Source organism: Cherax quadricarinatus, chromosome 24 (genome assembly GCF_038502225.1).
Source record: "Cherax quadricarinatus isolate ZL_2023a chromosome 24, ASM3850222v1, whole genome shotgun sequence".
Classification (NCBI taxonomy): domain Eukaryota; kingdom Metazoa; phylum Arthropoda; class Malacostraca; order Decapoda; family Parastacidae; genus Cherax; species Cherax quadricarinatus.
The window spans coordinates 26,618,987-26,635,193 of record NC_091315.1 but is presented as its reverse complement, the minus strand read 5'-3'; the positions used below and the strand labels follow the sequence as shown (position 1 = coordinate 26,635,193).

Below are 16,207 nucleotides of genomic sequence, written 5' to 3'. Positions count from 1 at the left end.
CCGCTAGAATTTACGCGTATAAATACGTCAGAAACAGTGGTGCAGAAGACGTATATATACAACCGAAAATGGGAGAGGCACTGTCAAGAAATTTTAATGAAAATAAGAAAAATTTTTGGAGTGAGTTAAATAAGTTAAGAAAGCCTAGGGAACAAATGGATTTGTCAGTTAAAAACAGAGTAGGAGAGTTAGTAGATGGGGAGATGGAGGTATTGGATAGATGGCGAGAATACTTTGAGGAACTTTTAAATGCCGACGAAGAAAGGGAGGCGGTAATTTCATGCACTGGCCAGGGAGGTATACCATCTTTTAGGAATGAAGAAGAGCAGGATGTAAGTGTGGGGGAGGTGCACGAGGCATTATGTAGAATGAAAGGGGGTAAAGCAGCTGGAACTGACGGGATCGTGACAGAAATGTTAAAAGCAGGGGGGATATAGTGTTGGAGTGGTTGGTATTTTTGTTTAATAAATGTACGAAAGAGGGGAAGGTACCTAGGGATTGGCGGAGAGCATGTGTAGTCCCTTTATATAAAGGAAAGAGGGACAAAAGAGATCGTAAAAGTTAGAGGAATTAGTTTACTGAGTATACCAGGAAAAGTGTATGGTAGGGTTATTAATGAAGGAATTAGAGGTAAGACAGAATGTAGGATTGCGGATGAGCAAGGAGGTTTTAGAGTGGGTAGGGGATGTGTAGATCAGGTGTTTACATTGAAGCATAAATGTGAACAGTATCTAGATAAAGGTAGGGAAGTTTTCTTTGCATTTATGGATTTAGAAAATGCATATGACAGAGTGGATAGGGGAGCAATGTGGCAGATGTTGCAAGTATATGGAATAGGTGGTAAGTTACTAAATGCTGTAAAGAGTTTTTATGAGGACAGTGAGGCTCAGGTTAGGGTAAAAGTAGGTCTTAGACAGGGATGTGTAATGTCACCATGGTTGTTTAATATATAGATGGGGTTGTAAAAGAAGTAAATGCTAGGGTGTTCAGGAGAGGGGTGGAATTAAATTATGGGGAATCAAATACAAAATGGGAAGTGACACAGTTACTTTCTGCTGATGATACTGTGCTTATGGGTGATTCTAAAGAAAAATTACAGAGGTTAGTGGACGAATTTGGGAGTGTGTGCAAAGGTAGAAAGTTGAAAGTAAACACAGAAAAGAGTAAGGTGATGAGGGTATCAAATGATTTAGATAAAGAAAAATTGGATATCAAATTGGGGAAGAGGAGTATGGAAGAAGTGAATGTTTTCAGATACATGTATTTGGGAGTTGACACATCAGCAGATGGATTTATGAAGGATGAGGTTAATCATAGAATTGATGAGGGAAAAAAGGTGAGTGGTGCGTTGAGGTATATGTGGAGACAAAGAACGTTATCTATGGAGGCTAAGAAGGGAATGTATGAAAGTATAGTGGTACCAACACTCTTATGCGAGTGTGAAGCTTGTGTTGTAAATGCAGCAGCGAGGAGGTGGTTGGAGACAGTGGAGATGTCCTGTAAATATTATGCAGAAAATTCAGAGTGTGGAAATTAGGAGAAGGTGTGGAGCTAATAAAAGTATTAATCAGAGGGTTGAAGAGGGGTTGTTGAGGTGGTTTGGTCATTTAGAGAGAATGGATCAAACAGAATGACATGGAGAGCGTATAAATCTGTAGGGGAAGGAAGGTGGGGTAGGGGTCGTCCTCGAAAGGGATGGAGGGAGGGGGTAAAGGAGGTTGTGTGGGCAAGGGGCTTGGACTTCCAGCAAGCGTGCGTGAGCGTGTTGGATAGAAGTGAATGGAGACCAATGTTATTTGGGACCTGACGAGCTGTTGGAGTGCGAGCGGGTAATATTTAGTGAAGGGATTCAGGGAAACCAGTTATTTTATATAGCTGGACTTGAGTCCTGGAAATGGGAAGTATAATGCCTGCACTTTAAAGGAGGAGTTTTGGGATATTGGCAGTTTGGAGGGATATGTTGTGTATTTTTTATTTTTATTATGACACTGGCCAATTCCCACCAAGGCAGGGTGGCCCGAAAAAGAAAAACTTTCACCATCATTCACTCCATCACTGTCTTGCCAGAAGGGTGCTTTACACTACAGTTTTTAAACTGCAACATTAACACCCCTCTTTCAGAGTGCAGGCACTGTACTTCCCATCTCCAGGACTCAAGTCCGGCCTGCCGGTTTCCCTGAACCCCTTCATAAATGTTACTTTGCTCACACTCCAACAGCACGTCAAGTATTAAAAACCATTTGTCTCCATTCACTCCTATCAAACACGCTAACGCATGCCTGCTGGAAGTCCAAGCCCCTCGCACACAAAACCTCCTTTACCCCCTCCTTCCAACCTTTATACATATATACTTCTAAACTGTTGTATTCTGAGCACCTCTGCAAAAACAGTGATTATGTATGAGTGAGGTGAAAGTGTTGAATGATGATGAAAGTATTTTCTTTTTGGGTCACCCTGCCTCGGTGGGAGACGGCCAACTTGTTAAAAAAAAAAAAATAATAATAATAATATTACATTATTACTGTTGTTGTTGTATGGCTTACTGGTTTCCCTGAATCCCTTCACAAAATATTACTCTCCTCACACTCCAACAGCTCGTTACTGATGCCAGTATCATTCACGTAGATCTACATTTTAAGAGCAGCACCCTCAAATGTGCTGAACACAGTAAATTTTGGCCTAGACATGAGCGAATGAGTCTGTGCAGTGGGTGTGCTTAGTATATAAAAAAAATCTTGTCCCAACATGGTACATGATGAGAAAAGCAAACCTTTGACCTTGTAATTGGTGTAAAGTAGCAACTTTGAAGATACACAAACAACCTGCACATAGAGAGAAGCTTATGACAATGTTGCAGGATGATTTGTAAGTCACACTAATACAAGAAGGTGAGGGAGCCAGCATATATTGAATAGGGGGACAGGGATGGAAGAAAGGAGGACTGTAGTAGTAGCATTAGAGGTAATGCTGGTAGTGGAAGCAGTAGTAGAGAGAGTAGTGGTAGACAGAAAGGGAAGTGAAGGGAGGCATTAGTAGTAGTAGTGGAGTAAGTCTAAAGACAAGAAAAACGAGCACTGCCGAAAAGCTAATGGCCTACAAGGGTGGGACAAAAACAAGACAGAACAAACCTAGGCAGAAGGAATGAAAACAAAGAAAAATAGGAAAGGAGAAGAGGCAGGAAGAGAAGAAATCATTAGGTTACGTCACAAGTGTTCTGCTTTGAGCATTTGAGAATACAGTGGACCCTCGGTTGTCAGCCGTTCCGAATTTCAGCCAATTCTGATTTCGGCCGCTTTTTTGGCCAAAATTCTATCCCAGTTGTCGGCCGTCACTTTGAAGATCGGCTGTATTTGACACGTCCACCCCCACTCCACCACATTCATAAGTCAGTCTGGCTGTGTGTCTGGGTGAGTGAGGAAGGCTCCGCGCATTCATCCAAACATTTCGCTATAATCCCTTGTTTATTGTGGTTACTGATTGAGTGCAACTGCAAAAAAAACCACCATGGGCCCAAAGAAAGTTCCCAGTAAAGCTCCTTTGGTAAAGAAAATGAGAAACGCAATGGAATTTAAGAAAGAAACTGTAGCAAAGTACAAGAGTGGTGTTCAAGTGCTTGAGCTTGCCAGGATGTACGGGAAATCCAAATCAACAATCACTTCCATCCTGGCAAAGAAAGTAAAAATCAAGGAGGCTAATGTTGCGAAAGGGGTAAATGTGCTAACGAAACAAAGGTCACCAATAATCAAAGATGTGAAGTTATTGCTGGTATGGATCGACGAAAAACAATTAACGGGAGACAGTGTTGTGGAGTCAATCATTTGTGAAAAGGCAAGGCAGTTGCATGTGGATCTCGTAAAGAAAATGCCTGGAACGAGTGCTGCTGTTAGTGAATTTTGGGCCAGCAAAGGCTGGTTTGAGAGATTTAAGAAGCGTAGTGCCATACACAGTGCTGTAGGGCATGGCGAGGCTGCAAGTTCTGACGAATGTGCAGCTAAAGCATTTGCTGATGAATTCAAAGGGTACGTAGAGGCTGAAGGATTCTTCCCCCAACACATGTTCAGTTGTGACGAAACAGGTCTCTTTTGGAAGAAAATGCCAAAGAGGACCTACATCACGCAGGCAGAAAAGGCACTGCCAGGACACAAGCCTATAAAAGACAGGCTTACCCTTTAGTTCTGTGGTAACGCTAGTAAGGATTTCAAAGTGAAGCCTTTATTGGTGTATCACTGAAAATCCCAGTGTGTTCAAGAAAGACAATATCATCAAAAGTAAATTGTGTGTGTTGTGGAAAGCTAATAATAAGGCATGGGTCACAAGGCAAATTTTCATTGACTAGATCCATAAAGTGTTTGGCCCCAGTGTGAAAAAATACCTCCAGGAAAATAATTTGCCACGCAAGTTCCTCCTGGTATTGGACAATGCTCTTGCTCATCCTCCAAACTTGGAAGACCATTTGTTTAGGGACTTCAGTTTCATAACAGTGAAGTTCTTGCCTCCTAAGACCACTCCTCTCATCCAGCCCATAGACCAGCAGGTCATTTTTAACTTAAAAAAAAAAAAAACTACATGAAAGCATCATTTCGACGGTGCTTTGAAGTGACTTCAGACACTGACTTGACCCTAAGAGAGTTCTGGAGGAATCACTTCAATATCCTCCACTGCATAAGCCTTATAGGTAAGGCTTCATAGGGAGTGACTTCCAGGACTTTGAACTCTGCTTGGAGAAAATTGTGGCCAGAATGTGCCGTCGACAAAGAATTTGAAGGGTTTGAGGCTGACCCTGATGACCCTACGCCTGTTGTGGAATCTACTGTGTCTTTGGGGAAGTCCATGGGGTTGGATGCAAGTGGCCAGGATGTGGAAGAGTTGGTGGAGGACCACAGAGAAGAGCTAACCACTGAAGAGCTGCAAGACCTTCATCTGGAACAGCAACAAACCACAGCTGAAGAAATTGCTTCAGAGGAGGAAGAGAGGGAAGAATGTGCCTTCTTCAGTGATTAAGGACATATGTGCAAAGTGGAGTGAGCTGCAAAGTTTTGTGGAGAAATGTCACCCTGACCAAGCCATATCTGAAATATGTTCAGTGACAAAACCTTGTCCCACTTCAGGCAAATCTCAGAGAGACACACCAGAAACAGAGCTCTCTGGACAGTTTTTTGTGATAGGGGTACAGTGACACTCAAGCTGGTCCTAGTGGCAGTAAAAGACAAAGAAAGGAAGTAAACCCAGAGAGGGCTTTGATACCTAAAGTCCTTATGGAGGGGGGATTCCCCTTCCAAATAATAATCAGTCCTCCCTGTCTTCCATATGCCAACAAGAGTCTTCAATAAAGGTATGTATTAGTGATTTAACTGTTCATTTATTTATTTTATTTAGTTCTCATTGTTTTGCGCATGTAAAACTATAGTTAATCTTTAAAAAATGTATTTTTTGTTCATATTTTTGGGTGTCTGGAATATGACTTACCCTTTCAGGATCCAGACCCCTGATCAGACAATTGCTCTCAGGGTCCAAGAATTTTCCAAAAAAATTTCTTATGAAATGAGAAGAGAAAAATATGAAATTTGATGGAAATCTTCCAGAACTACACTTTCACAAAATCAGCGGTCTCGGCGATATTTATGCAGTGGCAATTCTGCCCTCTTTGAGTCCTATTTTAGGCCAATTCCCTTGTTCCAGTTGACCAAACTCATAGTTATTTTGCTAGTATTCCTTCCATTCTATCAAATGAGTACAAGAAACCACCCACTAAAAAACAATGGAATAATACAAAATATATCGCATGTATGCGTGAAACCATCCGCCCTGGCTTGTAAACAATGGCACACTAGCTGAAGGCAGGGCAGCTGAGGCGCTCAGGCTGGACGGCAGAAGGCGGACGCATTCGGGACTAATGTTCTTACCTGAGTTTTTCATCATTGGTCGAGCCAATGTTTTTACGCAAAAATGCATTGTTACCCAATTTTGTCGAGGGTCCACTGTATTAAGGCACAGACCTCCAAGGGGTTAATAACAGTCCAGAGCAGACCAAAATTCCACTTAAAAATTTATCTGCACATCATGGGTTAGTTGTATATTTTAGAACTCTCTGAAAGAAAAGGTAAGTAGTCCTAAACATGAGTAAAAGATCAGGTAATTTTACTATAAAAATATGGAAATGATGTAACTACACAGCACAAATACCAACAATTTAAAAAAAAAAAAAAAGAACATTACTTACTGCAGTGCGTGCCCTGATTGTAATACGGTACTTTGTTCCTGGCTTCAGAGATGCAAGTTTAGCCCTTGTTAACAGGGGATCATTTATGGGTGGATCACGTTCAGACTGAGGGCCTGTATTAGTGCCTTTAACCTCTTGATAGTAGATGTGGTAACCAGTCAAAATACCATTTGGTTGTTTAGGCTTTTTCCAAAGGAGGAAGAATGCAGATGATCCCATAGGAATAGCATCAAGAGAATCAACAGGTCCAGGCTCTGCAATGAATGTTACAAAATATTAGTAGAATTTATGATATCAGCCTAAACCAGTAGATTGCTATAATCAATACAATATCAGTTAAACAAACCAAATCTGATTTCTACTGTAAGACAAATTCATGGATTTATATATTAATCATGCAAATTTTATTTTTACAAAAACTAATCAAGGCAGGACAATACATATGCTCTCCACCCTCTCACTAAGAACACTGAGGGCATTAGCTGTAAACATAGAGCATATAATGAGGGGAAGGTGTGGGAAATGAGATTGAGATGTGCGTTAGTACTCTAAGTGATAAGACGATGTCACTCGCCCAATCCTCTCCTTAACCATTTATTTACAATGGCTGATCATTGCAATTGCCGAATTTGCCACTCTTCTCATCCTCAAGACTAGCCAATATTTTATTTCCTTTCAGTTTATTAATGAAATTCAATTCAAGGTTATAAATAAATAAATACATATTGTTCAGTTTATAGTGTGGAGGAGTGCTGAGGGTGACTGTATGGGAGAGGATGTCACCTGCCCATTCCCCAATCCTCTCCTCCAGTCATCCACTGATGTGTACTAGCAGAATGACTGCTAGTACACATAAATAATAAATTTACATTTCTTTCATCCATGAACCAGTGGTGGGCTTACTACAGTGCATCCCCACTCCAATGTAAGGAATCAGTTTGCTGCAGTGCTCCTTTACCATGTTCTTATGTAATAGCTGGAGGGCAAAACCTACTTAGCATTGGTCAGTAGGCCTATTGCAGTGCTTCTCTATTCTTATATAATAGCTGAGTGTAACTAGACCTGCCTAGGAAGGTCTAATAATAGTGTGTCTACAACAACAGATTGTAGTTGATAAACACACACAAGCAGAAGCTGAAAGCTTCCTTACAGACAATTTTTTTTTTCAGCAGGTTTATTCAAGGCAATTTCAGGAATTAGGCAAAAAATTGACTACTATTAATGGTCTACTGGTCCACATTGGATAAATTCTGAGAGATAGTGTCATACTGATTTGTACCATGGAAAGTAATAGTGGTACAACCATGCTGCTGATAAAATTTAATGCTACTACTCACCATGGTACAACTCATTATAACAATCTGTCTCAGGATTTAAATACCCAACACAGGATAACAGGCCATTAGCAGTGCTCCTAAATTTCTGGTTAATTCTTATATGCATACCACACTATATTCCTGTCTTTTGTCTATATACTGTGCTACCATAAGGCATAATCTATCAGACTTCAAAAAAAAAAAAGTCTGCTGCACAGGCAAAACATTTGTCTGAAATTAAGATTCCATTTGCTGTTTATGTCTATCAAGTTTTCAGCACCATTTTTAGTTTTTCAGTATTTTCATCCAAGTTTAGGGTGGAATATATTTTGCATCAGAATCATATAACCCCTTTTCAAGTGCCTCAAAAACTAGGTTATACATGCATGCGAGATATATGAAGATTAAGGAATTTTTTGGCAAGTCAAGTCAACCTATACATACAGGAGGGAGGTTATAGCCAAGTATATGCAGTAGCATCCTGACTTAACCTTAATAAATTTATATAATTTAATCCTATCCACTCTAAGCCCAGAATAAATTTAGTATATTTAACCTAAATGAAATAATGTTAATTTTATAATCTTCAGAGTTTCTCACAACTATAGCCAAAATTAATATGCAATCAAGACTATTAGGCAAAAACGATTGTGTTTTAAAAATCGTCAGCAAGTTCCAGCTAAAAAGCATAATGTATATTTAAGTGCTGTTGATTGTAAAGTAACATTGTGAAGGCATTTAAGGACAGCAGTTAGTGGGCTAGAATTATGGAGGTGAGAGGTACAGCACCTGCACTTTGAAGGGTGAGTGGGGATGTTGCAATTTTAAGGTCATTCGAATTGTGAGAAATGCACACTTCTAGCAAGACAAATACTGAATAAATGATTGACAGCATTTTCTCTAGTGTGTCATTATGTTAGTGGAAAACAACAAACATTATAAATGAGATGAAATGAGGAACTGGAATACAGGTACAGTATATATCAGTTAAAGAAATTAATAAAAATAATTAAGGTAATATAGATACTATGGATGAAAGCATATACATATAAGTAAATATGTACATATAATGTATATGAGGAAAGGAGAAGCAGATTACAGTAAAAATATAGGATGAGGGAATAAGCGAATAATGATGGCATTACATGGAAATCAGAGACAAACTGTTGCAAAAACTTACTGCCTTCTGGTGTTACAAAGCTGATAGATTCACTGGGAGGACCATCATAAGCACCATTGAACACTAGCACACGGACAAAGTTTTTGGTGAATGGAACAAATGAGGTGACAAGAGCACTTGGTTCATTGTTATTTTCCACAATGATATCTCGTGCCTTCTCTTCACTTTCATTTTCAGTCCAAGTCTGAATCTGCAAAATCAACGCTTATTACACTTATGGTTCATGTATTATAATTAAAATCAAAACTAAGTGCTAAATATGGTTCACAAAGCTTTTTTCTTCTTTCAACAAACTGGCCATATCCCATCGAAGCAGGTTGGCCCAAAAAGAAAAACAAAAGTTTCTCTTTTCAACTTTAGTAATGTACACAGGCGAAGAGGTTACTAGTCCTTTGTTCCCGGCATTTTAATCGCCTCTTATGACACGCATAGCTTACGGAGGAAGAATTCTGCTCCACTTCCCCAAGGAGATAAGAGGAAATACAAAGAACAAGAACTAGTAAGAGAATAGAAGAAAACCCAGAGGGTGTGTGTGTGTGTGTTTTTTTTTCAACAAGTCGGCCGTCTCCCACCGAGGCAGGGTGACCCAAAAAAGAAAGAAAAAGAAAATACTTTCATCATCATTCAACACTTTCACCACACTCACACATTATCACTGTTTTTGCAGAGGTGCTCAGAATACAACAGTTTAGAAGCATATAAGCATAAAGATACACAACATATCCCTCCAAACTGCCAATATTGGCAGTGTGTGTATATATATATATATATGCTTGTACATGGATGTATAGTGTGACCTAAGTAGAAGTAGCAAGACGTACCTGAAATCTTGCATGTTTATGAGACAGAAAAGAGACACCAGCAATCCTACCACCATGTAAAACAATTACAGGCTTTCATTTTACACTAACTTGGCAGGACGGTAGTACCTCCCTGGGTACTAGGTTTCACAAAGCTATAGCCAAATAACTTTTTTAAAGCAAAATCAACACCTAAACAATATTCTACATTTTCTGGGATGTGATGGGTGGGAAATAATGCATACTGTTTCCTGGCAGAGGCAACCAACACATGCAGTGATTACACATTCTATAATTCTGTCTCCCACACTGGCTTTCACTTACAAAGCAGTGTCTATAAACCTGTTTCTGATATGCATGTTAGGGAGATAAACAACATGCAATATTTCCATATTCTCCTGCTTTCATTGCCTTTCTTGTCATCGTCAGGACCATTATCATACATTTTTGCCCAAATTATAAGTAAAAAATATGTAAATTTTGGTTGGGTGTTTAATCCTTTCAGGGTCCAGACCCCTGATCGGAAAATTACTCTCAGGGTCCAAGTATTAAAAAAAAAAAATCACACAAAATGATATTGTTTTTCCGAAAGAAATGACACCAAAACTATGAAATTTGATGGAAAATTTACAGAATTACACTGCCACAAAGTTAGCTGTCTCGGTGGTATTGATGCACCGGTAATTTTGCCTACTTCAATTCCTATTTTAAGCCGATTCCATTGTTCCAGTCGACCAAACTTTTAGCTATTCATTATTATGCCTTCCATTCCATCAACTGAGTATAAGAAACTATCCATTTAACTATTTCAACTATCCAATAAAGTGACCAGAAATCAGTAATTTAGCCAATTTTACATTCCAATTTAAAAATAGGGTCCAGAATAAGCAATGTAGACATTCCTGGCACTAAGCAACATTTCCTCTGTTCATTAGTTATGTCCCCAGGCTTTCCCTATATTACACTTTCTTATCATTTAGAATTTTTATTCACACAAAAAATAGAAGATTTACTGTTATGCAGATTGTTGCATTATTGTAATAATTGTATAATGTCAGCACATTTGTGAATGTGTATTAGACTAATCAGTTGGATGCATATTGGATGAGTGATGCAATTTGTGTCCTCTGGAATGTCAGCAAAAATTGAACATTTCTGTTACTCTGAGCTCAATTTCAAGCTACTTCCAGTCCTGAAACCAATCAAAATCATCTCCATTTCTGTAATACATCTTCCATTCTATCAAATGATACCAAGAAACCTAGAATACAATCACAAGAACCATCTGAAAATACACCATAAATTCTGTTTTTTACCAAATACACATAGCCGTAGTTTTTTTCCCCATCATGTGTTCTGTGGGCCAGGATTTTTTTTTATATGATGCACACTCACTGAATAGACCCATTCTCAAATATCTAGCCCAAATTTACCACTCACTGCTTAGATGTAATTTCAATATACTGAAATGCTAACACAGCACAACCTACATCTACAGTGTAATCAAAATTTTTAAGAATTAATATTTATATATTTAACACTTTCACTGTAGGGAATCTCTTTCTGAAGGTAATGACACCAAAATAACAAAATTTGAAGGAAAACTTACTGAATTATGCAGGTGCAAATTTTGTGGTCTTGGCGAAATTTACGTATTGGCGATGTCGCCCACTTTTGAGTACTATTTGAAACTAATTCCATTACTCCATTTGACCAAATTTGTAGCTATTTCCCAAGTATGCCTTCCATCCTATCAAGACTGTAGTTGAAATGGTTGACCCAGTCAACCTTTTTCAATTACAGCCTCTCCTCACTCAGCGACGTTCTCGTTTACCAACCACTCAGACTTACAACCAGCTCTCCAACCAGTATGCAAACCTAAGTAATGTACATTGGAGCTGATTTTTATTCTGTTTATTACAGTATACAGTACACTACTGTATAAACATTTAAAAATATACTAGAAATGCTTAAAATGGTGCAAAGGTGGCATTAAAAAATATCTAAAGTTGGATGACACAAACTCACTACCAGTATAGTATACTCCTTGCTTAACCCCTTCACTGACGCAACCCCAAATCCTGAGGTGTCTCCTGGTGTCGCAAAATTTAAAAAAAAAAAATTATTTTTTCCCATGAAATGATAGAGAATCTTTTCCCGATTGTAATGACACCAAAAGAACAAAATCTGATGAAAAACTGATGGAATTATGCTCTCGTGAAGTTAGCGACCTCGGCGATATTTACGAATCGCCGATTTCACCCACTCTGAGCCCTATTTTCGGCTAATTCCGTTGTTCCAGTCGACCAAACTCATTGCTATATCTTTAGAACTCCATTTTTTCATATATGACTGAGTATGACAAACTGCCCATTTACCGATTTCAACTACCCAATATTGTGGTCAGAAATTTGCAATTTGGCCAATTTCATGAAAATTAAAAAATATGACAATTTCAAAATAGGGCTCAGAATGAACAATGCAGACATTTCTGGCTCTAAAATAACATTTTATTTGTTCATCAGTCATGTCTCCAGGCCCCTCTGATATTACTCTTGCTTTCTATTTTGAATTTTTATTCAAACAAAAAACAGAAGATATACTGTTATGCAGACTACTGCAATACTGTAATAATTGTATAAATAATGTCAACCCATTCATGACTGCATATTAGAATGGCTACTTGAACATTATTGGAAAATGACATTGTTTACTTTTGAACATCAGCAAAAATCAAACATTTCCCCTACTTTGAGCTCCATTTCAAGATTCTTTTCATAGTAAAACCAGTCAAAATCACCTCTATTTCTATAATATGTTTTCCATTCTATCAAATGAGACCAAGAAAATGAGAATACAACCATAAATACTATACGAAAATAGACCACAGATTCGGCATTTTAATTAAAAAAAAAAAAACGGTCAGTTTTTTTTTTCTCATTATGCACTGCGTGCTGCAGGATTTTTTTTTTTATATGGTGCACACTGACCACACAGACCCATTCTCTCACATGTGGGCCTACCAGCTTTCTCCTGCTTGATTTGAAGCCACTAGAATTTGAGTAAATATACGTCAAAAACGGTGGCTCATAAGACGTATATATACGACCAAAACAGTCAAAGGGTTAACCCTTTCAGGGTCGACAGGCCCTCTCCCAGACTTGTTCTCAGGGTCGACAAATTTAAAAAAAAAAAAAAAAAATCTTATGAAAACATAGAGAATCTTTTCCCGATCATAATGACACCAAAAGTATGAAATTTGTTGGAAAACTTACGGAATTATGCTCTTGCGAAGATAGCGGTCTACACGATGTTTGTGCATCGGCGATTTTGCCCACTTTGAGCCCTATTTTCGGCCAATTCCAGTGTACTAGTCAACAGAAATCACAACTATTTCACTAAAACTCCATTTTTTCTATCGAATGAGTACAAGAAACCACCCATTTACCAATTTCAACTATCCAATACAGTGGTCAGAATTTAGCAATTTTGCCAATTTCACACAAATTTCAAAAGATGCCAATTTCCAAATAGGGTCCAGAATAAACAAGAAAGACATTCCTGGCATTAAAATAACATTTCCTCTGTTCATTAGTCACATCCCCATGCCCCTCTTACATTCTTTTGCTTTCCACTTTGAATTTTTAATCTCACAAAAAGTAAAGATTTACTGTTATGCAGACTACTGCATTAGTGTAGAAATAGTATATTATTATTATAATCAAAAAGAAGCGCTAAGCCACTAGAAATGGTATAAATAATATCAGCGCACTTGTGAAAGAATACAGTATTAGGCTCACCAGTTGACGTGCATTGGACGCGTAGCATGATTTGTTTACTTTTGAACTTTGGCAAAAATCGAAGATTTCTGCTACTTTGAGCTCAATTTCAAGGTACTTTTCATTGTAAAACCAATCAAAATTGTCTCAATTTGTGTAATATGTCTTCCATTCTATAAAATGAGACCAGGAAAACTAGAATACCATCATAAATACCATACGAAAATACAGTCCAAAGTTGCTGTTTTAAACCAAAAACACTGTCAAAGTTTTTTTTCTCATTATGCACTGTGTGCTGCAGGATTTTTTTTTTTTATATTGCACACACTGACCACATAGACCCATTCTTTCACATGTAGGCCTACCAGCTTTCTATCACTAGATTTGAGGGTGCTAGAATTTAGGCGTACTAGTACATCAAAAACCCTGGTGCGTAAGCCGTACTAGTACGTCAGAAACCCTGAAAGGGTTAATGACCAATTTGCTTACCAACCTATTCTTAGGAATGGAACCCTGTCATTAAGTGAGGAGAGGCTGTACTCTAAAGTGCACAATTCATTAACTTGGCCAATTTTACACAAAATTCCAAAATATTAATTTAAAAAGGCGTGTGTAAAATCGAAACCTGTAATTGTTTTACATGATGGTAGGATTGCTGGTGTCTTTTTTCTGTCTCATAAACATGCAAGATTTCAGGAAAGTCCTGCTACATGTATATACATACACCCCTCTGGGTTTTCTTCTATTTTCTTACTGGTTCTTGGTCTTATTTATTTCCTCTTATCTCCATTGGGAAGTGAAACAGAACTCTTCTTCCATAAGCCATGAGTGTCATAAGAGGCAATTATGCCGGGAGCAAGGAGCTAGTATCTCCTTTTCTTGTATAAATATGGTGGGATATGGCCGGTTTGTTGAAAGAAGAAGAGTAATTTAAAAATAGTCTAAAATAAATAAATTAGACATTCTTTTCACTAAAACATTACTCATGTCCCCCAGGCCTCTCCTATAATACACTTGCCTTCCATTTTTAAATCTTCATTGCACACAAAACAGAAGATTTACTCCATTTCTTGGATAATGAAACATAACTAATATAATTTAATATAATTAATACAGTGGACCCCCGGTTAACGATATTTTTTCACTCCAGAAGTATGTTCAGGTGCCAGTACTGACCGAATTTGTTCCCATAAGGAATATTGTGAAGTAGATTAGTCCATTTCAGACCCCCAAACATACACATACAAACGCACTTACATAAATACACTTACGTAATTGGTCGCATTCGGAGGTGATCGTTATGCGGGGGTCCACTGTATAATTAAAAATCCACAAAACAGACTGGGGAGTATAGGGAGGCCTTACCCTCCCTCAGGAAAATCTCTTACGTAGACCTACGTTACTGACACCAGCACTGCTAGTTTTGAGGTCAGCTCCTTCCTCAAACAATGAGCAATAAATTTTGGCCTAGACATGAGACAGTGGGTCTACTACCATGATTTATGAAGGGGTTTGGAGTTATGGAATATAGTAGCAATGACAAATGGATGGTCTGTTATCTTGTATTAGCAGAATTACACGAAGCCCAGCCTTTTGTACATCTTTCCCCTATCCTGGTCTGATCTTAAATGCTGGCCTATGGCTGGGGCCAGGTGCTGTTCAAGCGAAGTCATGTGACACAGAGAAATGGGCAGAGGCCCACACAGGAGCGAATATAAATATATATTACACAAGTATTGTAGGTAGGTAGTAGGTTGGTAGACAGCAACCACCCAGGGAGGTACTGCCGTCCTGCCAAGTTAGTGTAAAATGGAAGTCTGTAATTGTTTTACATGATGGCAGGATTGTTGGTGTCTTTTTTCTGTCTCATAAACATGCAAGACTTCAGGTACATCTTGCTACTTCTACTTACACCATGGTTACACTACATTTGCATGTACAAGCATATATATATACACACCCCTCTGGATTTTATTCTATTTTCTTACTAGTTCTTGTTTATTTCCTCTTATCTCCATGGGGAAGAAGAACAGAATTCTTCCTCCGTAAGCCGTGTGTGTCGTAAGAGGCGACTAAAATGCCAGGAGCAAAGAGTTAGTAACCCCTTTTCCTGTATACACTACTAGAGTTAAAAAGAAAAACTTTCGTTTTTCTTTTTGGGCCACCCTGCCTCGGTGGGATACGGTCAGTTGTTGAAAGAAGATTTCATTATTTGATAAATAGGCTAAAACTTTTTCCTTTTTTTATCATGGATTCAAAGTGGAGGGCAAGGGTAATATAGGAGAGGATGGGGATGTGATTAATGAGCATAGGAAAGGTTTTTATAGTTGCTGGAATGCCTAAAGTGTTGATATTAAGCCTTTTAAATTTGAAATTTTGAAATTTTCAGCAAAATTGGCCAAATTACCAATTTCTGTGCACATTACAGGGTAGTTCTAATAGTTGAATAGGCAGTTTCTTAAGTGCTGAATCAGTAGAACAGAGAGTATATTAGCAAAACAGAAATTGTGCCAAACTGAGCATTGAAACTGGGTTAAAATAGGAGTCAAATTCAGCGAAATCACTGATGCGTAAATTGCACCCAGACTAACTTAGCACTTGCGTAACTCCAGAAATTGTCAATCAAATTTCACACTTTTGATGGGACACTGTCAGTACTTTTAACTTCAGGGGTTGTGACAATGAAAGGATTAATAAATCATATACAGTGGACCCCCGGTTTACGATCACCTCCCTAAAGTGTATTTATGTAAGTGCGTTTGTATGTGTATGTTTAGGGGTCTGAAATGGACTAATCTAATTCACAATATTCCTTATGGGAACAAATTCGGTCAGTACTGGCACCTGAACATACTTCTGGAATGAAATAATATCGTAAACCGGAGGCCCACTGTACTGTGGAACCTCGGTAT

General features: G+C 38.3%; 1 protein-coding gene across 6 annotated transcripts in view; it reads right to left on the bottom strand.

The window, feature by feature from the left end:
- The window catches only part of Nrg (Neuroglian), a 434,360-nt gene that overhangs the window by 78,172 nt on the left and 339,981 nt on the right, over window positions 1-16,207 (bottom strand). For all 6 annotated transcript variants that reach the window (XR_011392382.1, XM_070088294.1, XM_070088293.1 and 3 more), the window contains 2 exons: window positions 8,717-8,906; window positions 6,221-6,474 (listed from right to left, as the gene is read on the bottom strand). Coding sequence is in view for 5 of the 6 variants with exons in the window: in XM_070088294.1 (XP_069944395.1) it covers window positions 6,221-6,474; window positions 8,717-8,906 (444 nt within the window). In the remaining variant the exon portion in view is untranslated. The remainder of the gene's footprint in view (window positions 1-6,220; window positions 6,475-8,716; window positions 8,907-16,207) is intronic.